The 23,411-nt window shown below is 43.9% G+C and overlaps 3 protein-coding genes across 18 annotated transcripts in view; all 3 read right to left on the bottom strand.

Annotated features, from left to right (window-relative positions):
- Window positions 1-2,075: 2,075 nt before the first annotated feature.
- Window positions 2,076-7,772, bottom strand: mrpl39 (mitochondrial ribosomal protein L39). Its single transcript, XM_041032595.1, has 10 exons — window positions 7,601-7,772; window positions 6,910-7,116; window positions 6,546-6,685; window positions 6,322-6,421; window positions 6,155-6,222; window positions 5,603-5,715; window positions 5,451-5,516; window positions 5,204-5,357; window positions 4,699-4,746; window positions 2,076-2,247 (listed from the first exon to the last, which is right to left on the bottom strand). The coding sequence occupies exons 1-10, from the start codon at window positions 7,635-7,637 to the stop codon at window positions 2,227-2,229; spliced, it is 954 nt and encodes a 317-aa protein (XP_040888529.1). The 5' UTR covers window positions 7,638-7,772; the 3' UTR covers window positions 2,076-2,226.
- Window positions 7,773-8,561: 789 nt separating this feature from the next.
- LOC121178085 (ras-related protein Rap-2a-like) lies at window positions 8,562-17,571 on the bottom strand. The gene is made up of 3 exons (XM_041032596.1): window positions 17,449-17,571; window positions 16,445-17,247; window positions 8,562-9,786 (listed from the first exon to the last, which is right to left on the bottom strand). Exons 2-3 carry the CDS (start codon window positions 16,756-16,758, stop codon window positions 9,549-9,551), a joined length of 552 nt encoding a protein of 183 aa, XP_040888530.1. The 5' UTR covers window positions 16,759-17,247; window positions 17,449-17,571; the 3' UTR covers window positions 8,562-9,548.
- Window positions 17,572-18,371: 800 nt separating this feature from the next.
- Window positions 18,372-23,411, bottom strand: part of mbnl2 (muscleblind-like splicing regulator 2) — a 47,308-nt gene continuing 42,268 nt past the window's right edge. For all 16 annotated transcript variants that reach the window (XM_041032762.1, XM_041032759.1, XM_041032761.1 and 13 more), the window contains one exon: window positions 18,372-22,198. In XM_041032762.1, coding sequence (XP_040888696.1) covers window positions 22,074-22,198 — 125 coding nt within the window. In that variant the 3' untranslated portion in view covers window positions 18,372-22,073. The remainder of the gene's footprint in view (window positions 22,199-23,411) is intronic.

Raw genomic sequence — 23,411 nt, 5'->3', positions numbered from 1 at the left:
AGAAGCTCAGCACTGATGAGTGACAGGTGTGTCGCAGTGCTTCAGCACCAACTCTTTCATTAACCCAAGTCCTGCAGATCAATGACTCCCAGGTGAATTACTATTGACTTAACGATGGACACTGGCTCAACACAACACAACACAAGACAAATACTTTTACTGATATGAGTACAAAATAAAATGAGGGGGTGAATGCAGTGTAGGCCTGCACAAGCATACAAAAACAAACTGAGAAAGTGAGAGCAGAAGCACATGATAAATTCATTCCTGTAAATGCATTATTCCACAGTGTTTTAGTAGCTATTCAAATTTAATAATGTTTGAGCAGCAGTGTCCCAGTCGCAGCAGCCATTCCTAAACGCCTCTCGATCGCTACAGCAGCAAGGAATTCAGGGCAGCGATTCAAACATCTCAACTAGCACTGGTGGTGCGACTGGCTGTGAGTCTGAGGCAAATGTGCTTGGGTGTGTCTCACACACTGTCAGTGTCTTGGGGTGGGGGTAGGAGGATGCTTGAGGCTGCGCAACAGCTGCACAGCGGCTAACTTTTCTGACCTGCGGGTGAGCGCAATCCTCAGCCGTCTGCTGATGGTGATTAAACGCAGGAAAGAAAGTTTCCAGTTATTGAGAAACAACATTACAACACTCCTCGGATTATCTGACCATAAATGGATGTTTTACTCAGTTTTACGTGACCTGTCTGTCCCGTTTCTGCCTCGTTCTAAGACACACAGGGGGCCAGAGGCTCGAATGTCAGACAGGGATCAGTGACAAACACATGGGGGAGGGATGCAAACTCTGTGGGACCTGCTCCATTTTCTTTGTCATTAAACATTACCAGCTGTCTGTAACCACCTGTACAGTGACACACATGGTGAGTTCAGCGTACCATGGTTTAAAAACTACTGGTACTACAGTTAGTTGTGAATAATGCCTGCAACATTTTGGGAAGTGCACATACTCACATGCTCAAGAGACTGATGAGAACACTGAAGAACACATGAACACAAAGAGTGGAAACAGAGGGAACCAGCTCGCCTGACTCATCTCGGTCCTTTCTACAGAACTGGGAGAATTATGATGTTTTAACGGTTTCTTGGCAAACGGCTTCTGGGATGGACAAGAAATAGTTTCAACACATAACTTCCAGGAAAATCACATTTGGATTTTTTGGTATGTGAACAAACAAGATACTACATGATGTTGAATAATGAGTTTTATAATGAGGTGCTGGTGCTGTTTTTTAAGAGCCTGACAGAGCCAGACGAGCTACTTCCCCCTGTCTCCAGCTAATCAGCCACTGGGTGTAGCTTTATTTTTACTGTACAGACATGAGTGGTATCGCTCTTCTCATCTAAGTCTCTGCGAGAAAGCAAATAAGCACACACATTTCCCATGATGCTGAACTAATTTACCAACGCTCTGTAGATAAGTTATAAGCTAAAATAAAGAAAATTAGAAGCCAAAGTAAACGGTATCTTATCAGAAAGTGGTACCAAACAGTCTGATTCAAAGTTATAATTACAGCATCTCTGTACAGCAAAGATGCACAGTAGCAGGGGTGTGGTCAGAAGAGAGAAGGCCGCGCTCCAGCAGAAAGCAGGAGTGTTGTCTCTGTCGTGGTAACACGCCTGGAATCCTGGAGGAGAAACGTCAGAGAGAAACCTTGAATCCTCAGGCTTGCTCTCACTTTCTCACACTTGCCTCTGAACACACTCTGAGGATTGAAAGCCACCTGTTTGACGAGTGATAAGACACAACAGCTGCACGGCCTGACCTTCAGCCAACACACACACACACTGCTTTTTTTGTTGAGCAAATTGCTGACACACACACAGACAAGCACACAAACACATTTCCATTTTCACACTCCTACATGCCCACAATCAGCTGAACAGCTATAAACCCAGCCCCCACCCCCCCACAAGGGAGTGTTAAAATCTTACTTTCAAGACACACACACACACACACACACACAACACAGGAAAGACAACTGTGTTTTGTGTGATGACGGGGTCAAAGGAAACTGTTCCCTTCCATTTATGCTGCTTTCTGTAAGAAAGAAATGGGTGGAAGTGGTTTCAACTGATATTTTATTCCATATTTATTCAAACAATACAATAAGATACATGTCAAAGTGTGTATGCTTGTGTGGAAGGTTGCACAGAGGTTGCTAATGGCTGGTCCGGCATGGAGTTGTGTCAAGAAGAGGCGGTGGAGTCGCTTCTTAAGGTTTCGGCGTCTCAACCTGCGCAAAAACAAAAAAGGAAAAGCCAAATGTTGATTATTATGTTCACAGTTTAATAATTATTACCTCCTCTCTCAGAACTCATTTCTCTTTTTGCTGAATGTTTGATTAAGCAGAAATGGCTTAAAATTAATCCTTAAAATGAGACTTCCACAGAGATGTTAAAGGGGTGTGGGGGCATGATGCTCACCACAGGGAAAATTTGGGAGAATGTGTTCGCAGTGTGGGCGGCCGTGTTTGAGCGCCAGCTGGAGGCAGACGGGGGACATGCTTCCCTGCAGCCTGCAGCCGGCACACAAACCGCCCACGCCTCGGTGCTTTTAGAAACCTGTTTCCAGTGAGCTCTGTACGGTGGCACGTAGAGCTGGTGGACAAAAATCACACAAACCTTTCAACTTTACAATCTAAACAACAGCAAAAAGCTGGGCTGCTGTACAGACCTGCATTAGACTATGAGGTGTCAACCACCTACATCTAAGCAGGGGAAACACACACATCATGTGTAATCCAGTCTTTAAAACTGCAGACATACACTGAAATAAGAGAGTAAATAAACGATGAAACATCTATAAGAAATCCTTCAAACTTACTTACTTCACATGATCTGGCTGAACTGTCAGTTTGTTTCTAACTTTCCCGCCCGGTTGGACTTTGTTGTAGCAGAATTCTTTAGTGAGCACAATGTTATCATGAAAGCTAGAAACGATGGACAAAACTAGCAGGATTATCCTTCCTAAGCTTCTGTCTCCGCTGACTGTTTCGACCTAAGGCAAACTCACTCTCGGGGCTTGTTATCTCATTTACTACTGAGACGTGACCTGAATAGCAGCAGAGAGTAGTTAACAACATAGATAAGAACTTTAGATATACAAATATGCTATAAATATACAATACTGATACACTTACTGTAACTGTGCACACACACAAGGGGGAAAAAGTGTTGCATTCTGGGTATGAGGATGCTAGCAGTGCTTTAGCAGTGCTTTAGCAGTGCTAAAGTTGTTCTCCATCTTCTTCCCTGCCGCAGTATTTTACCCCACATGTACTGAATCATTACACCGTACTGTGTAGGTAGTAATTTAAAACACTGCCAGACATTTAATGAATGCAGTGTTTGAATACCTGACACCGAGGCAGCCTCTCCAAAGGAAGCTCATGCTGTAAATTACAAGTTTACAGGGTTTTTAACCCCGGCCTCGTCGCTGTTCGATACTGTGACTTCATGTCTCTCACTTTTGTTTTTCCCCGTGAACGAGAAACCGGCAGTTACCATGACGAGACAAGCTTCTGTCTTCTGGTTTTACAGGGAGAAGAGAGCATCTGAAGTCTGTGAATTAGGCTCGGTTTACGTACGCACACTGGAAACACTGCTGTATAAATGTCCTTCAGGTGGGTTCTACGACTGTCTCTGTTTATAGCTCCTCTACTGATTAGTGTGGGTGATATTCTGTTAACACATGGGACAAAAAGGACAAGACGGCTGCCCTCCATACACATCATAAGCACACTCAACACAGAAAACATTATTGTGTAAGGTGATAATATGAACTGTGTCCTCTCAGGCCGTAAAACTGATGTCCACTCGGCCCTGCTGCAGCTCTGCATGCTAATCCTGTGCTTGTAAAAACTCCAGAAAGACACTTTTAATGTTGGTCCAACTCCGACGTCCATACTTTTGTCTTAAATTAAAAAAAAAAAAAAAAAAGTGCTATTTCAATTCCCCGAATATCTAAATCTCTGAAAATAAAATGTAGGCCACAGAGCACAGTATGTCATCAGTTGCCAAATCAAGTGTGTCTATTAATGAGTACATCTTTTTTTTTTTTCATTACGCAATCAGTGATGCACAGAGGATGCCAGGAAGGCTGAAGCAAAATATATTTCGCCTAGATGGCTCCATCCAAAATTAACTCGTAGCCTAGTTTGAATTTGAAGAATTTATGCTTCTTCTTTACAGCTCGAGTCGAACGTGGAATCAACTCTGCATCAATCTGAGCGTCACGATTTACAACATCTAGAATAAGAGCCTTGAAGCTGGAGAGATTTAAAAATACTTCTTCCTTGGATCTTGAGTTAGAGTCTGTGTCTTTGATGTCGAGTTCAGAAAACGGCGGTTTGTCCTTCATGAGGAGAATCAGACCTGGTTTTTCCTGAACACCACAGCCCACTCTGCATCTCCTCTCTCTGTTTTTTTTTTTTTTTTTGCCAAAATATAAATGCATTGCAATAAAAATAGCCGTGTTAAATCCTAACCTCTGGCGACTTTGTGAAATCTGGAGTGACGGCTGCAGCCAGGGAGCAGGCTGAATGTGGAACAGACAGTAATTTGGACAAGTATCCAGCATCTAGACCTGCCCAGTGCCCCAAAACACTTACAGCCCTCCTTCTGTGAGCTTTGATGTCACTGAATGAGTGCGTGAGGTAGAAAACTGAGATGTTTATCGTTCTCACCAGTTTCTCTGCCCGCTGCCTCAGTTTCCTCCAGACTGTGTGGTGAGCCTGCAAAAAGAAAAAAGAAAACGTGACTTGCAGGCACATGTCGATGCCAATAAAGCACTTTTACTGCTCCATGCTCTTCTGTGCATCTGTTAAGGACAAACATTAATATGAGAAGGAGCTTTGAATGTTATATATGATCCTTTTTTTGTTCCATAGCAACACAGATGTTATTAATAATCTCAGGGGATAAGCGCAGCAGACTGCTGCATAATCACTGTGACAATGAAAAATGAGCTTGATTAAAGTCAAGGTGCCAATTGATCCACACACAAGATGTTTTTTAAGTGGGTTAGAATGATTACAGTTTCACTTTTAAGTCGACATTAATCAAGATTTTAAAATACCACTAACAAACAGTAGGCATACAAAAGAGGGGAGGAAAAACAAGGAAGAAAACATCACAAAGGAAAGAGTCCTCAGCGTGTTACCTCGTCATATTCAACACACATGTACCAACCTGCAGCTGCAGAGGCAGCGAGAGGCCCTGCGCCCGACGGTGGAGACCCCAGGGTCCTTGGCCCAGGTTGTGAAGGGCCGTCACTTCGTACTGGGAGCACAGGCCTGTCCTGGCCACAAGAGGGCCCCCACTCAGCAGCACATGATCACCACATCTACAGGAAAAAAATGTGTGGTTGTGGGAGGTTAGGTGAGAGATGCACAATATATACACACTTCTTTAGATATATATATGGATGATATGTCACCTGTAGAGCATCACTGTGCCTTTGGGATTCTGTGCTGCTTTCTGTTCCACCTCTTCCTGTTTACACCTGGGAAGGACAGAGAGAAAGTTCAATGCTGTGGTCGAAGAGCAGTGAGAAGAGATGTGTAGGAGCATCAGAGGTGAACAGTTTACCTGCTGTGTGAGAAGACCTCCAGCGCCACAGGCGGCACCACCTCCAGAGGCTCCCAGGCCAGGTCCTGGTGGATCAGGTGCTGGGCCCCTCGGGTGAGAGAGCGCAGTGACTCCTGGAGAAAAAAGTAACCACACAGGATGAGGTACAGCAAGAGATCCAGGATCCTGTAATCAAACATACAAACCAACAAAAGCTCTGAGTCATTCTACCTCTGACAACAAACAGAAGCTTCACTTCAAAGGGACACAATACAAATTCACACAACAATAACTTTATTTAGGCCAAAACCGACAGCAGGAGCAGTCTGAGAAGGTTCTTTGTCTTGATATTTGCAGCCTCTGTTGTTTTGGACAGAACAACAAACAACGCCCTCCAGCTTCGTGTTCACTTCGTCTTTCAGGCAGCAAACTTTTTTGAAATTACAAACAATCACAACAAATTTTTCAAATACATTTACATGTTAAAACAAAGCTCGAGCACCAGCTGATGGAAACATACATCCTTCATATTTTACTGTTTAATACCAGAAAATGTTTCTGGTACACACACACCTCAGAGGGAGTCCATGAATCCAGCTGAGGGTCGAGTGCCACATCACAGCAGAAGGCTCCTGAAGTGACTGTGGGGAAAAACATGAAAAGCCTCACTGATTCACTGAGCAAAGATAAATTCTACTGGTCTCTGATGTCTGGTCTGACAGGAAGAGGAGCTCCTCTACCTGGCACCTCTGGCGTGCCGAGCAGCTCCACAGTGTAGTCGTCCTTGAAGGCAGTCTCCAGCACATGACCCAGCAAGGCAGCACAGGAACGCCAGTAGGCCTTGTTTGGAAAAATATCATGAGCACAAACAGCTACAGCTTTATTTGTGGCTAAACAGGAGATAAATGTCCCCAGCAATCAGAAATTCCATTACACAAAATAACATTTTTTGTTGTAAACGTACCTGGTTGACCAGCGTCGGGTCACTGTCTTTAAATGTGAGCAGGGTGAGTGAGCACGAGTGGGTGAGGGGCTGGTGGAGAGGCCATAGTTCCCCGTCTACCAGGGCCAGAGCTGAACTGGTCACATGATGCTCTGTCAAGTCTGAGGGGAACACAGAAGAGTTAAACCAAGTGCAAAACAAGTATGTATTTATGGAGAAACATGTAGAAATGCATTATTATTAATACATGCAAATGGAGGTGAGGCGTTTAGTTTCTCATAGAATTAAGTGTTTATGTCAGAAGACCTGAGCTGACTTTACACCTGGTTTCAGTAAAGGTTAAAGGTTCAGGGACAGGTAAAGCCCCATACTCCCGTTCACTCACGTCTGGCACAGCTCAGTGGAGTGGACATCCCTCTGTTCATGATGAGCCTTGTGCCGTCCAGGCCCGGGCCCTGCAGGGACACCTCTATCTTCTCGACGCGGGGATACAGAGCTCTCTGTCTGGCCTGCTCTCTGGAGAAGACAGCGTTGCGGTGGCTGCGGACCTCAGCTGCTGATGGACGCACAGCCGCTGCAGCAGATGCACAACCTTCAGAGAGGGGGGGACAAGAGGAGGACAAGAGGATTCACTAATGTATAACTTTTACATTCTGAGGGACATCCCACCAAAGAAGCAACCACAGGATAAAACTTTGGGAGTTGCATTATGGGAAGTGTAGGCTCCACTGTATGTAAATTGGAAGTTCGTATAAGTGCTTTAACTTCTTAATTACTGTCAGAAACAAGATGCTAACGTAGCAACATTAGTGATGCAGCAGGACAAAAACACAGGTGCATTTAATTAGCAGAGCCCCTCACTGCAGTAACCTACCGGGTCACTTAATGCTAATAAAAAAACACCAATGTTATCAGTTAAACACACACTTTTCCTGCTCTGTGAAGTCAAACTGTCTGCTGTGAAAAGAGGCATCTTTATCCACACTGTCACAGTAAGATGCTGCAAGATGTCATTAGAAACCTCGCAGGCTCACATGCTAATGCTACACCGGTATCGTTAGCAAACCGTTACTTACGCCGCTGGAAAAACTGGCACACGGTCCTGGTCGCCATTTTGACAAATATTTCTACGGCTAAGTTAAAAAAAAAAAAGAAAGAAGCTGAAATAGCTACAGAAGCACAAATAGATAAACGTGTGCTACAAACAGCAGCGACTGAAGGTCGCCATTGCTGCTTCCGGCGCAACGTGAGTATAGTTCCGTACAGGAAGGACGTCAGACGCTGAAGGGTTCCACGTCAGACCTCCAAAGGAACTGCGGTTCTCGTCTGTAACAGCAGGTGTCGCTGTTGATATTCATTTCAATGAAGCTCCTGTAAACTGGACCCTGCAATTATCACTGTAATGTACAGAGAGATAAAAATGATCTGTATTAGTATGATCTTCATCAAAGACAGTTCCTAACAACATAATATTATCTCTGTACAATATTTATTTGATATTTCTATGAGCACTTGTAAAAGGTTTTGTTATTTATGGCTTCCATATAGTTTATTTCTGATGTGCCTCAGTCTCTTTTTCATAAGTGTTGAAGGATTGTTGCTCTTACGCTGACTGGAAGGAATCCAGAGTTTTGATCTTGGCTGTAAAGTCTCACATGTCCTCAGTTTCATCCTCTAATGGACTCTAATGGCGCTCAGAATTTGACAAATGCTCGTTGGATTTTTTGGGACCAGAATCAGCACAACGTGTTGGCACTAATGACAGAAGCAGGAGCAGCAGGACACGGGGGCCAGGGAACACAGCCGCAGAACCAAAACATCATAAATCATCTCGACGCAGGCGGCGATGGAGCCAGATCACTGCTGAATAGCAAAGCTGAAAGGCTATTTTCACAATGAGTGCAAATCCCATGACCTCTGGAGGTTAAAGTAAAACGAGAGAGGTAAGTGCTTTTACAAAATGCTCAAATGAAGGAAAATATAAGGATTCAACGAGTGACATCAAATGAAATAAATAAACATGACAAATTTGTGCATAAAGATTTATTTTTGTTGAAAATAAGTGTTTCAGACATTGAACCACTAACATATCTGATGTGACTTGAGATAAATGAACTACACACTGACACTGATGTTCACTTCATACAATGTAACAAGGCATTTGTATCATCTGTAAGGTGTGAAGACGACTGTCCGTACGTTTTAATGATGACTGACTGACTGGTTGGTTGATTGATCGATGCTGTCTCTTTGGGTGAGATTGATTGTACTCAATGTCAGTGTGACATTACAACTTCATGCACACGTCATCCACAGTATGTCAACATTTGGGATCTTCTGAATGAATTTCCCCAAAGGTGCAGTTTCCTTTTTAGACATTCGTTCATCTGTTCATTCATTCATAGTTAGGCGGGCCTGCTGTATAATCAACTTCCAGTATGACTGCTTCACAGTGGTGACATCCCTTCAGATACTTGGTGGTGATTGGTTTTGCACTGTCATAAAGTCCCAAAAGTGCAAAAAGAAAAACACGAGCAAAAGAAAACAGGACAAATAGAACTGCTGAGCACTCTGCCATCCCTGCTTTGACCTGTGGCTGGTTTCCCAAATGCATTTAGCACTATGATCCGCTTTGTCAATGGCTTTTATAGATGGTTTTGGCACCATGCTGCCTTTGGGAAACCCCGAAAATTCAATCTTGCTAATCAGGAGGATGGTGATGGATGCAGGAGGTCAAGTGTTGTTTTTTTTTTCCTTTTAGGGGAAAAATCCACCCTGTGTCGGAGGAGTGATGAGTGCTGCTTTGTCTACTTCTGCTACATGATTTCCTACATTTCCCAGAATGCCTCTTAACCAACTCAAAGGCTTGAACTGTTAGATACAGAAAGCAGGTAGAAACAGTGAAAGCAGGAGTGGCTGTTTGGTTTAAACCCCTCCATCTTCAGTCTATCTAACATGAATTAATTTGCATTCTAATTTCTGCTCTCCTCCCATCCATCACCCCTCCAGCAGACTGATCGACTGCTACTGTAAGCTGCAGGCGGGGCAGCAGGTCTCCCTCCGGTCCGGCAGAGGGCAGAAGTCCATCTGCCTGACGATCTCGGCGAAAAGCTCATCCACCATGGTCTTGCTCTTGGCCGACGTCTCCATGAAAGGGCAGCCCCAGTCCTCCGCCAGCGCCTGGCCCTCGCTGGGGGACACTTCCCTCTCGTCCTCCAGGTCCACCTTGTTACCCACCAGCACCACCGGCACCTGCTGGTACCTGGAAATAAGAGACAAAGTCACATCAGACGAGTGTTACATCTGAAATGTGCTGCCTTCTCCCCCAGCTGCGTGTGTTACTGACCGAGACTAAAGGAAGTTCCTGATAACTAAGGGAGAAAACCAGAGGGAATAATTCAGTGACAGTGTGTGTGTATGTACATTGTTGGCCTACATACTGTATTAGTTAGATGCTGAGACAATAAGGGTTTTGAACAAAGCACAATAGAGTGAGAGGAGAGGGATAAACACAGCTACATTCAGCTCCAGCTTCCCAGGAGGCCTCCATCACTCCCTGGGTGTCTAATATCAGTAGGCGGTCCCATTAGAAAATTGTCATAAAAAAAAAAAAACAAGCTGCCTCTTTTGAACGATGTGATGCTCTGTTTATTCCTGGATATCTTATATACATACGTTAGCATGGCGTTAGCGAGGCTGTATATTTAATGGCTTGCAATTCTTCTTCAAAATCATTAGCTCTGCACTCTGCATCCTTTCCATCGCGCACTGAGCATGTCTTAACGGATCAAAAGCTTTCTTCCCCAGCGTGTGGCTGACAATCCCAGTCCTCTTCCCTGTGAGCCATCAATACAAGGAAACCAGGCTGGGGAGAGTAATGGAACAGGTTATTGAATAATTGAATAAAGCTAATGTGCTGCTCTCACATGGGGGGGGGGGGGGGGGGGGGGGGGCATGAACATTGGCCTCGTACCTTGGAAACAACTGTTTTCTACCTCATATTTGGATTTGGCTATTGTGTGTATTGTGTCAATAAAGATGGCGACTGCAAGCCGGGCCTTTGTGACCCAACATCAGCCAGGTCCCTAAATCCTGTGGAAAGCCGTAACATGTTAGTCCTCTAAAGTTGTTCCAGCACAAACACAGGTACTTGTGTACTGTAGTATAATAATAAATCTCGATCCCTATTTGCTCAGTGGAATATATTTCATCTCAGTTAGACGCCCTTCATGTTTCCTCTGATTAAATAACTACAGAATGTCAATTACACTGGGTATATATTCTCACAACAGGTAATGGCACAGGACACCTAATAGCCTCTACAATCAGTCACTCGTAAGTGCATTCCGAGCCCGTCTTATTGATCTGCTGGTGCTATTGAGAAATGGGCTCTTATCTACAAATTGGTGGCCTGCTGCCATGCTGTTCAGCTGGGAGAAGAACTGAGGCGTGGAAAAGAGCTGGCAAACGTCTCACCGAGCTAAAGAGGGCCAGAGAGCTGGAGGCAAAGAGTGCAGGCGGCAGAGAGGTGGAGAAACGAGCACAGAGAGCGTCCTATAGAGGGAAAGACCCGGTGTGAAGGACACACACACACACAAGCACCTGCTGCACCTGCTGAAGTGTCCTTGAGCGAGACGGTGAGAGCCTGTGAGGTGCTGCTCTCTGGCTGAGCCTGACCTCTGACCCCCTCTGGAGGAATTCACCACAGATGAAAAAGCTCCTCAAAAGGTGCATGATTCAAAATGATGTCAGCAATCTCTGCTCCGATTGGTCGCAGAGAAAACTCGCTCACAGAGGCTCAAATGCCAAAGACTTCCCTGCCGCTTGACATTTCCCCCCACAGCCACTGCACTGTGCAACACACAGACACACACACAGGCAACAGCTGACCTCAGCAGGACAAGCATCTCGCATGGCCTGTGTGTCTAGAAGTCCAGAGGGTGTGAAGTGTGAACAAGGAGAGCACCACCATCAGATTACAGACAAATGCAATCTGACAGCCTTGCAGGAGAAACTCTATATATAACTACAAAGACACAGGGAGAGCCAGCGTCTCCAGGGTGGGGTAGGAGTTTGTATTGAGACTGTTTGTTGCAGCATCAAACTACCGATCCCTCCTCACCATATGAGGAGAAACTGAAACTGCTCAGCACAGCTAGAAGAGAAGTTGCCCCACAGGGATTTAGAGGCTGATTTCATGTATCATTGAAGAATATGTCAGTCAAGTCAGTGTTTGGGGTTAAACGGTGGAGTATAGCTGTGGTGCTCAGTATCTAAGAACTATCACAATCTACATTACAAGTCTTAACTGTGAGCTAAGAAGTGTCCTCATGGCTGCTGTTGGTCTCCAGTGTGGTGTCACACTGTATGAATATGAAATGGGAGAAAACAGCAAACATTTCTAACTTGTTATTGGTCACACCAGAGTTGGCAGCCGTGCATTCTGGGAATTATCAGCACACTTGGAATGTGCTTGGATTGCTTGGCTGAAACTACAAGCTGTATGAATACACAGCTTTTTGTTTTCAAAATGAGAGAAGTCGAGTTGGGTTTATGGAACAGACAACAGCAGGTGGCCGACAGCTTATGAAATTATACAGAGTTATGGTTATTAAAATCTGTAGTGTTTTCTAAAACATCGCTGTGGAAGAATGGTACTGAGGGAGCCCGTGTGCTCAGCTGCAGGACTTTCACAGTGTTCTGACTCCGTCATCATCTGAGCCTCCATTTGTGAAAAGACACAGGTCGAAATGCTGCATCCTCACAACGCGTGTGTGGAATCGTGAATAACGTTTACACAGCGGGATCCAAAAGTCTGGGCCCGCTTTCACATTTGAAACCATTTGAGCATTAAAACACAAAAACTAGTCATTTGCCTCCGCAGGGTGTTATTCCAGCAAACACACAGACCCTCCCATGTACAGAGAATCTGTGTTACTCACAAAAAAAGATGGACTTTACATTTTCCACTTATCCTTGGGGTACAACAGCCTTATTAATGCTGCCCGCTGCGCTAAAGAGCCACAGTGACTTCATTTACCTATTTTCACAAGCCCCATAGCACGGACAAACACAAACACACACACAGATTACAAAAGAACAGTCAGGCATCTCCAACATGAAGCCCTCCAACCCTGCAGCCCCATTTCTGCTCTCTGCATCTGCTGTTAATTAGCAGTTGGAGCAGCTACACTGTGTGACACAGCTTTAACGCATGTGTCTGTTTGTAGCAGAGAAATCACAGGACCTATAGCGCCTACACTGTCTTAACTCCCAAAGGGTGTTACTGCTGGAGAACAAAGCTTCTATAACTCATGTTTCTGTGGCGCCTTCGCATCCCGGCTACATGAGGAAGCAAGCGAGGAAACAAAATAACAAACCGCAAACATTCCTGTGATAAACAGACAGAAGAGAAGGCCTGCGCAGCAGATGGAGAAGGTCTGTAGAGTCTGTTTTTTATGATGCAACCCTAAGCTTTATTTCCATCGCCACATAAACTCACTTTCTTTTACTTCAGATGCAAACACTGTATAGGGAGAATGGGAGTCAAGTCCTCATTAGTTTTATTGTTCCTGCTGTTCGGAGCAGTTAAATGAAGGCAAGAATCCAAAGTGAGAAACAAAGAGGTGAGTTTTTCTTTGGTTTTAAAAAACAGTAATGAACTCAAATGAGATTTTTTGGAAACTTAAGTGTTGTTCGTGGTCCAGATGGTCATGAACCTGGCAGCAGGAATGTACCAAAATGCATTTCCAACTGATGTTGTCACTCATTAAATGTTCCCTTGGGATCTGGAATATAAAAGTGATAATCATCTAAATGTGGGAAATCCCCGATACAGATCAAAGCGGGACGAGTTTTTCCTGAGGGGTCACAAATTAAATCTGAGGGGTTGTGAGATAATTAACAAGCTAAGAGATAAGATAAAAACATTTCTGCTGCAGAAATTATGCTTAATTTTCCTGACTTTTGTCTGATCTTTGCTCTTTGTTGTGATATATTTACCTCTCTGGTCTTCTAAAAGCCTGGGAAAGGATGTGTTTTCAGATATTTGCTAAACAGCTGCAAGTCAGCTCTGGAGAAAACACTTAAGCAAGCACAGAGCAGTAAATATGTTAAGTCTGAGCACTTCACCGTTCTCACCGCTCTCCTTAAGTTCACATTTTCAACCAAGCAGGCTGCTTTAACAACTCTCTGCTTCCTGATGGCAAACACTAAAAGCCTGAGGTCAGGAAGTTGCTTTGTACCTACACCAAAGTGCCCCCTGGGAAACGTAGTTTTGGTCTCTCCACCCTATTCCCACTCAGCAGTGCGTGATGCTCACCTCCTGCTATTAGACACAGCATCAGTGCAGCGTGAACACGCAGCTTGAGTGCTTTGAACGTGCTTCCTCCTCCTGGGCCGACAGAACTATAAAACCTTTACATGCAAGAGACACGTGAGTGGTATAGGTCCTCTCATCTGTCAGCAAGAAAGCTAATTAGCCTATTTCCCAAAATTTCGTGCTATTTCTCTAAACATCTTTTCCTCCTCCTGCATGTTAGTCCACACGGTGAGGCTGATAAGTGGACTCATCTCAGCAAGAGACCGTGGCTTCAAGCCACCTGCACCACAAACAGCACAGTAACATATAGGATCTCACTTCTTTCCCATGCTTCCCCCACACAGAGCCCTGCATAAGCATTCTGTTTTATATGGCTGTCTAATGGAGGCCTGATGTCTTCTTGGCTTCCAACCCAACACAATCCCATTATGTTCTGGTGAGTGGGCACATGCTATATCTCTTTGTGGTTCTTGTTGCTGCTGCTGCTGCTGGTTCAGCAAGAAGTTTGGGAGGAGGGAGGCTGATCTCGTGGAGACAGCTAATGGAGACCAGGAGCTGATGGTGTTGCTTGTTTCATTAAAGATGGCTCCCGGTGGTCTGCACGCGTTAAAGTGACCGACTGAGCCTGTTCTTGCTCTGCTTAAATAAACTGACAGGGATATTACACGCGTGTGTCTGCGCTGCGTGGTGATTTCTGAAACAATGCATGACAATCCAATTAGTTAAATGAACTGTACAAGCTGAAGCTTATGGTAACAGGCAGCGAAGGCAACAACAGAGGCAGAAACACACTGACGTTTCTGTTCACGTGCATCCAGTGAATGAAGAGTCAGTTTAAATGTGCTCGCTGAACTTAAAGCAGTGAAATGAGTGTTTCAGATGACTTTACTGATCTGCAGGTTTGCACATACAGTAACGATCCCTACTCCAAACGCAGAACAGTGTGAAATAAAAGTATGAATTATTTATAGGTATACACTTGAGGACAGCGGTGGCTGGTGCAGTGTAGGCAGCTGCTTTGGGTGGCGGCTGGCTGGAGGCGACAGAACGCCGTCATTATATTATTCATTTCAAAGGAGTCCCCTCATGGATTCGTCCCCGCCGCGCCTCGTCAGCTGTGACGCTCTCTCCTGCTTCCACTTCGGCCTGTGACGTCTGTGCCATAGAAGCATTCCTCCGACTCCCGGGGACGGAGCTGAACAGCACTGCACCAGACTATACAGATTAAATTCTGAATTATTACAACCCAGTATGCAGTTAGGTACATAAGTGTGCCACCGGCCTGGCCTTGTTTGTGTGGTGTTCAAAAATTATGAAAAGCTGCAAATTGGACAAGCGAGGAGCCCGAAAGGAGCAACACAGCAACTGAGAAAAGAAAAGTCGTCAGAATTCGAGGTGTGGGGCAGTTTTTCCTAAATTAGACGTGTGCCATCACAAGATTTTTTTTTTTTTTTTTTTAAATGAGCTCTGTTTTATTTTTCTGTCTTTTGGAAATTATGACCCAGAGCCGTTTCAGATCTGGTTCAACTTTCTGCAGTTGTGGCCCTGTGAGTTTGGGGTCCTGCAGGTAGTCCCCTGTTGTGGTTCCCAGAAGAAACAACAGGGCCAAAGAAGAATCATCAATAAAATTTAAGTGGCCAGTTGAACTGTCCAGCACGTACTCACACTAAACCCACAAACTGAACTTGTTTTTGTATTTTATTGTTAAGTATTTAGGCCTTGTCAGGAAATGAGGCGAGAAGAAAAGAATGATGATGTGCAACAGGGCCACACAGCCGGACTCGAATTTGGAAGTGAATTTGGAATTTGTGCTCATAACTGAAGCATAAATCACAGACATAAAGCAAATATCCTTCAGCCTTTGTCAGTCGTGTGACTCGGTCACATCTGTCCTGTAGTGTCATGATACTAAAACCAGACAGGCATCAGCTTCATAACATTAAGCTTTGGTTGTTAACCTGCAGCCTGTGGCCGTGGCCTCGCAGTCACTCCGTGTCATTTAACAAATTAAGAGCCAAGAAAACCAATATGTCACCAGCAAAAGGAAAGATCACAGCTTTTCTTCCACTCTGCCTCTCACAGCTCCCCCAGCCATGAGATGAGCTCAGTGGATTTGTTGAGTAATGGACTGAACTGATCAAAGCCATCCAGAGTTAGTCATGTGTGAGAGACAGAGAATATCAGACCCAGTCAGAGTTCAGCGGGTTGATGTATGGCAGGTGAGCCGCAGCTGGGCTCTTATGAAGAACACATGAGCTGGTTGGAAGCTTCTCACGAAGCAGTGGAGGAGAGAGTGAGGAAGAGGAGGGAGAGGAGAGGAGCTGTTGGTGCTTTCCAGGTGGGGATCGCTGACATTTACTGGCCCCTGGCTGGTTCCAGGGGAAACTCCAGTAAGTTTAGGAATAGCTTATAATTAGGAAATTGATAAGGAACAGTGAAGGTGACAATAACTTTCCCTCCCACCATCACATCCAACTTGTGGGGTCATACCCAGTTTAAGAGGCCTAAAACATTTTCAATCACCCCCTGCTTTATTGCATCAGTGTATATTTAGGCCACAGTGGTGGTGGTTAATATAATAAAGTGGACAGCATCCTACCTTTTGACCCTGATGATCTGGTCTCTCATGGGCTTGATGTCCTGAAAACTTTGCTGATTGACCAGACTGTAGACCAGGATGAAGCCTTGGCCGTTCCTGATGTAGAGGTCCCTCATTGAGGCGAACTGCTCGGTGCCGGCTGTGTCGAGGATCTCCAGCACCGACGGAGAGGAGTCCACCTCGATCTCCTTCCTGTAGAAATCTTCAATGGTCGGGTCGTACTTCTCTATGAATGTCCCGGTGACAAACTGGACCGTCAGGGCGGACTTCCCCACCCCGCCGCTGCCCAGCACCACCACCTTATACTCCCGCATAGCGCTCCTGTGGACTTAAATCCGGCATGCAGAAAATCAAGTCTTCAGCTGCGGGTAAAAGAAGCGCATCCCCGTGCACCGGAGCCTGGACTCAGACTACAGGCATGGCACGGGAACAGCCTCCGGTAAATGAGATGCTCTTGCAGCTATAGGCGGGCAGACTGGGATGATGCTGGAGCATTTAGCCCTGAGATGCGCGGCCCCAGCCTCTACTGAAATACTCCCACGCTATCTTGAAGGGACACCATTCCAGAGGCATCCATAATGCAATAAGGCGTCGGTGTGGTAAAAATAAGATTGGCTATTATTAGAAACAAGAAGACGGCACATCTTCTTATGTGCCGACAAAACAGAAGGCTAGCACTACATTTCTCTGCACAGTGGGCTACAGGAGAGTTAAAGGCAAAGAGCCTATTTGTCCTTAAGAAGACAACAGTGCTGGGAATCCACGCCTCTGGAATCGGTGCATCCTCTGGATGTTACCATTTCCTGGAAAATATGAGAGGTGATTAGTGCCACAGAGCAGCAGAGGGAGGATAAGAAGGGGATGTGCATGTTTGTGACAAATGTTATGGAAATAAAAATATGGAACTAAGCGTGGAAGCTTTTTTTTTACTGAGATATCAAAGAAGATTTTAATTATAAGAAAACTATTAAACACAATAGCAACTAATCCATCAGCAAACTTACCTGAATGAGGTGTTTTCTGATGTGACGCTCCCGTCAGCACAGACAGCAACACCTTATACCTGGTTACACCTGCAGAAAGAGTGTAGTTAGAGCTAAATAACAGCTTGGCCAGTGTTAGAGAACAATCATGGACGTGGTTTAAAGACACCAGACTGGACAAAGCTCAGCCTCCTCCCTCTGTAATGACGCTCCTGATGGACAGGATAATCACTGTGGCTGTTCGAGGTCTCCTGCACCTGCACACCAGCAAAGTCACAGGAGTCTCACATGTCTGTAAACTGGCATCTAGAGCTCTTGACCTCGTCCAGGACACACTGTCTGCGACCACAAATATTTTCTGTGTCAGACTCTGTTAGTGCAAAACACAGCAATAAGTTAGTACTTTATTTTAGAAACTGCAGCTGTTTGGAAATGGTCTGAAAGATAAAGCTCACATTAAGGACTAAAATGAAAAATACAGCTGTTGAAGATGTGAGAAGTTAGTTGACGTTAACATTGTGGTATTAATGACCCCTCATATGTTTTTTTAACTAAACTTCATGAAATGTCTCACTGCAGTAACAGGAAATGACATAGAAAATAAATAATGGGAAACATTTAGGAGTGTTTGGTCTTATCATCATGTTCATCAGAGCTCAGACCTACTTTAATGCAAGCGGCGTTGAAATCTACTCACATATCTTTGTGTATTTGTAGAGCCTCAGCTGCCACAGCATTAAAGGTTCTTCTAAACAGGCTGCAATCTGCTGCACATTTACCGTAATGGCAGCAATTCCCACAGTGGACCCCAGGGACACAGAGGGTCCTTATACACTAATCATACTCACAATTCTATGGCAAGTCAAAGAGCCTGTAAAAGATATAAAATGAGACACAAACAAGATCCGTATGTGACACGAATGAAAGGTCCACGCAAAGAAAACTCCTTTCATTTTATTTATTTCTTTCTTTCAATAGATTTTACACTATCTTGCTGGAACCAAAGAAACATTTGACTACAGAAACATAAAATAGCACAAAATATATGCAAAAAGAATACACTTAAAAATGATTACACTGAAACTATAAATCCGATGAGGGTCTTCTTGTCAATTTATCTGTATGTTTTGACTCTGTTGGTAGGGTACACTGCAACAACGATGGCACAGGCAGTCACAATTTGTAACCTGCGGTCTCCGGCGTAGCGCCCTCTGCTGGCTAAAGCTGTGAATTACAAGCTCCAAACGGTTCCATTGTAAGGCAATGGGACGAGAAGATGTCACTACAGACTGAGGAGACCGGAGGTGAAGATCAGAGACTGTTCACTCTGTTGCAGTCACCCGTTTTGGCCTGGTGATGCGCACATTAAAACCTTAGAAAAATGATTTTAGATATAAAGATATATATTTGAAATGAAACCGAGGAGGGATTTGAGAAGCGAGACTGGTTCAAGTCTCTTTAATAAATTTCTTAAGAGCTCTTAAAAACATAAAACCTTAAGCACGATGGACTCAAGATAAGGCAAAGTGTTTGGATAAGCTGAGTCTGCTCAGTTGACCAACTGCTCAGAAAGTGCTTACATTTTTCTTTTTACCATCAGTCAATCGTTGCCAACACATTTCAAAAAAAACATTACATCTCAAGAGGATTCCATACACAAGGGCATCGTGGGTCACCAAATGAGGACATTTTGTGTACAGACATTTTTTTTTCCACTAGAAACATTCAGTACGTTATCATTAAGTAAGAAAAGAAAATATTGTTTTCCCATGCAACATGTTGAATTAAAGTTATTTACCGGTAGTATCTGCTTTTGATTGATAAACAGATTTACTGTACTAGCAGGAAATGAAAAACTGATCACATCTTTAAACAATATGAAAAGTGCAATCCTTAACTCTAGTGATGCATACGCCTCGAATAAAATGTCTGAGTGTGGAACCTAAAGGTCCTTTGTCAGGGGAAGAACTGTACATCTGAACTTATTAATTTATAGATTATTCAGTTCTTATATATATATATATTTATATATATAATCTATGTAACATCGATGACTTTAAATCTATTTTAGTGTTACAGTCACAGCACTATAGAGGCTGTTATTTGCTAATGAAAATATTAGGTCATTGTTATAATCTCAGTGAAGAATAAGAAATGTTTCGTATCTTCTTTACAATCTACCTTGTGTACAGTGTTCTAGCAAAAAGAAACGAAAATCAACTTAACAATGTCATTTACAAAAATACCGAACTTTAGTAATTGCAACATTTGGTTGCCACAGCAACAACTTAATATTGTTATGAAATACTATTATACTAGAGTGAAAAGTACAACTTTTTTGAAATTTTCTTCTCTTTTTTTGGTAAAATGTCATCTATACAATAAACATTTTTTTTTTCCAACAACACAAGCAACTCTATAACTATGCTCATTACTGCAACACCGTCATCTTTTTTTTTTTTTTTTTTTTTTTTTTTATCAATGAGAAGGCAAGAAAGATCCAGTAGCTTTCTATTGGTGGGCTGACTTTTAAACCCCACCCCTCAGACGTGTGCGACTTCTCATTCGCTGACCTGACAGGTTAGACCTTGAAATGACCCACCGTGCAGAATGTAGCACAGCTCAATAAATTACATTCATTTCAAAATAGAATAGTTTACAACATTGTTTTTGACTAAAATTTGACCAAGAGTAACATAAGATAAATTACAACAAAACAGAACTTCTACCACCTTCCACGAATATTACATACGAATCAGAATGCATGTGTAGACAATCAGCGTGAATGAAACCAAAACGTGGAACCAGAGCGAAGCACTCTGGTTTGATTGGGGATTGTCAATGTTAATCAAGCACCATGAAATTACATCAGAATTTTGAAAAATGGAAAATAAGATTTAGTATGAAGAGTTAAAACGCTGCTTGTAAAATGCAAAAACTAAAAAGGGCTGGTCTAAAATAATAATTTACGATCTTGGCTAAATAACATATGATTGTTCTGGGAGGTGGAGGTGGTGGTGGAGGGTTTCGGGGGAATTCAAACATACCTTGATAGTAGACACAACACAAATTTTAAATAACTTTGAATACATTTCTAGAACCATGAATATAAACTCTCAAAATAAGAGACACTTTACAAACATTACACAGTTTACAATACGTTTTTTTTCTCACTCACGTTCCTCATGTAAACTACTCAAACCATGGTAAGAAACAATGGTACACCATGAAAGTCACCAAACATTCTACAAAGCTATTTTTGATTTGTCGTTTCTTTAACTTCTTTTGTTTCGATAAAGTCACTTGTGATGTTAATGAACGTTGCCAGAAAACTCCGGCAACGGTTCCCGAAATCTCATGTCTGTCCCGAGAAGTCCACGTTCTGACAGCCAGTGTGTTGTGTCTGTGACTTTTAGTGATACACTCTGGATGCGTGTGTTGTTGATGAGCATTTTTTAGGCACTTCTACAGTTTTCTAAAATGGAACAGGATTATCGGTGATAGTAGGGTTGGACAGGACAACCGACGGTCACAGATAGCCCTCCAGTCAAAGTTCAAGTTATCTTTTTGCTTGACGAGCGTCGTCAAATGCACCGTTTTTTTTGTTTAGTCTTAGCACTTAAATCCCTCACCCACCCCTCAGAAAAGCTCTCCTACCAGGCCTGGTGTCGTCATCACCTGCTAGACCTCGCTTCAAGTCCCAGTCTGCCGGCAGACCATCAGTCTCCAGATACGGACACACATGCACACACACACACACAAGGCTTAGTATGTCTGGAACGAACCCTCAAGCTTTGTTAAGCCCTTGGCACAGACCCGAGCCTTTAGGCTTTTCGGTAATGGTCACGACTATCTTCTGTCAACACTGGGCACTGTCTCCCCCCCCGTCCTGACTGCATGCAAAAATCTGTGCACAATCTATCCCACCACTCCTCCTAAACAAAGAACCCAGCACCACAACAAATAAAGGGTGCGTTCTGAGCAGCTTTCGCAATGGCAAAAGAAAAGAATTTATCTGGGAGTTCAAATGTGGCTCTGCTCTCCGGCAGGTTGATCCCACTGACCTCGTCCAAGCCGCAACTTTGGCAAGATGTTTCCGGAGATGAAAAGTTGGCAGGGAGAAGGGGAGGACAAGCTTCATCATGGCATCTTAACAGCATCTGGGGCAGATGAGGGCCACAGAGGAACCGTGAGCCTGTCTGCCCCGAGGACATTCAACTTTGTAGAGAGAAAAAAAGCGAAGACCGCGAGACGAAAACCCTCTTGAAAGCGCCGAGTGCGTTGGTGTGGTTGTGCACGGGTTTTCTGTGACTCTTCCTGTTTTCCCACTTCCACATCAAGCACTATGTTTTTCATATAGTGCAAATCAAGCATCTCTTTTTTTTCTCTAACCGAAGGGATGATCATTGTGCAGAGGTTTTTCAGAATAAATGTGAAAGAGAGGGGATCCACGGTAGTTTGGGAGAACTGTTGTTAAAATGACCTCTATAGTGTGTCTGCTATGTATGTAGTAGTATACATAAGAATATTTTTGACTTTTTCATGTTAATAGTTTTTTTTCTAGCAATACATACAGTATATATCTTTTTTCTGTGTGTGTTACACCGGCACTGCAGTTCTTACGGTTAAATTGAAGTGTTACACTCTTAGCATGCAGGTTGCTGGACCTCTAAGGGAGAGGCAAGGTAGTATTTACACAGGGGCTGTTTTGGGTTTCCCAGTGCAGCTTCGTGACACTCCGTTCCCTTCCTGACACTTACTTCAGGATGATCTGGAGGAGAGTGACAGAGAGACAGAAAGAAGAAGAGGAAGGGGAAGAAAAGGAGGAGAGAAAAAAATTAGTTTACCTGTAAGAGAGAAGCTTTATTTACTCACATGTATAATGTAAAGTAACATCCTGTGTTCAAAATCTGCATCACCACGAGTGTGACAGTGAAATTTCAACTGACTTTGATTTATTAAAACTATAATTAACATAAGAACATTAATATACACAGAACTGATGCTGTTATTGTGTTTGGTGTCTCCTTAAGATCTGGATCAAACAGTATTCGTCTTGTTTTTCTTCTTACTTCCTCATTTGTGACAAACTAGACTGAGACCACCTCCACTACAGACTAAACAACGCAGGTTGGAAAATGTCATCAAGCTCTCTTTGTTTAGCTCTCTGCAGTAACACACCGTGAATAACTTCGAAGGAATGAAACAGAAGCAGAGAGACTGGGGATGCAGAGTGATGCAGCCAGGAAAAGGCTACGGGCCCCACTCCTACACGAGGCCAAACACTTTTAATTTTCAAAAGGTCAGACCACACATTATACAGATCAGGATACTGAGACTTTTAGGTCTAAGGTAAGAGGTGGTTACCACGACAACGATGTCCCAGAGATAAATATTTCTCAACGAGCAGTGCGGTTTCGGTCTTAGCTGTCGGGCCGTGGTAATGCCACCTGCCTGGTGTTTCATGCAGATAAGAGCACGAGCTTCCAATTATATGAAACTAGCATTTGACCCAGGTCTGGTCACCTCTGTGTGTGTATTCTCCCTTCAGGAGATAAAGACTAATCCACCACACAACAAAGAAAGAGAGAAAGAAGAAGGAGAGGAGAGAGAGATTGTCTATAGGGGGGAAGACAGGTAGAGGAGCTGCTGGCTGCCGTCATGTGGTTGCCACTGGCAGCAGGCCAACGCAGAACAAAGCCGCATGGTGCTTGTTAACAGACAATAGACAGCCAGCAAAGGACAGAAGCCACTGGTCACATCACACATCACAGAAGGTCACCACAGGTGGAGAGTGTGTGATGTGCACGGGCTGAGAGGACAGCCTGCTCCACAGTGCAGTATGGAAATAGGAGGAAAATAAATCTAAACATTACTGGGTGCCAGACGGGTGGGATCAGCCTGACGGGATGGTACACCCCACCCGTCTGGTAACACAGGTGGCTAAAAACAAACGGCAGAAATTGTTTGCAGGTCTGATTTGT

Source organism: Toxotes jaculatrix, chromosome 24, assembly GCF_017976425.1.
Source record: "Toxotes jaculatrix isolate fToxJac2 chromosome 24, fToxJac2.pri, whole genome shotgun sequence".
Classification (NCBI taxonomy): Eukaryota; Metazoa; Chordata; class Actinopteri; family Toxotidae; genus Toxotes; species Toxotes jaculatrix.
This window is presented reverse-complemented; position numbering and strand designations above follow the sequence as displayed.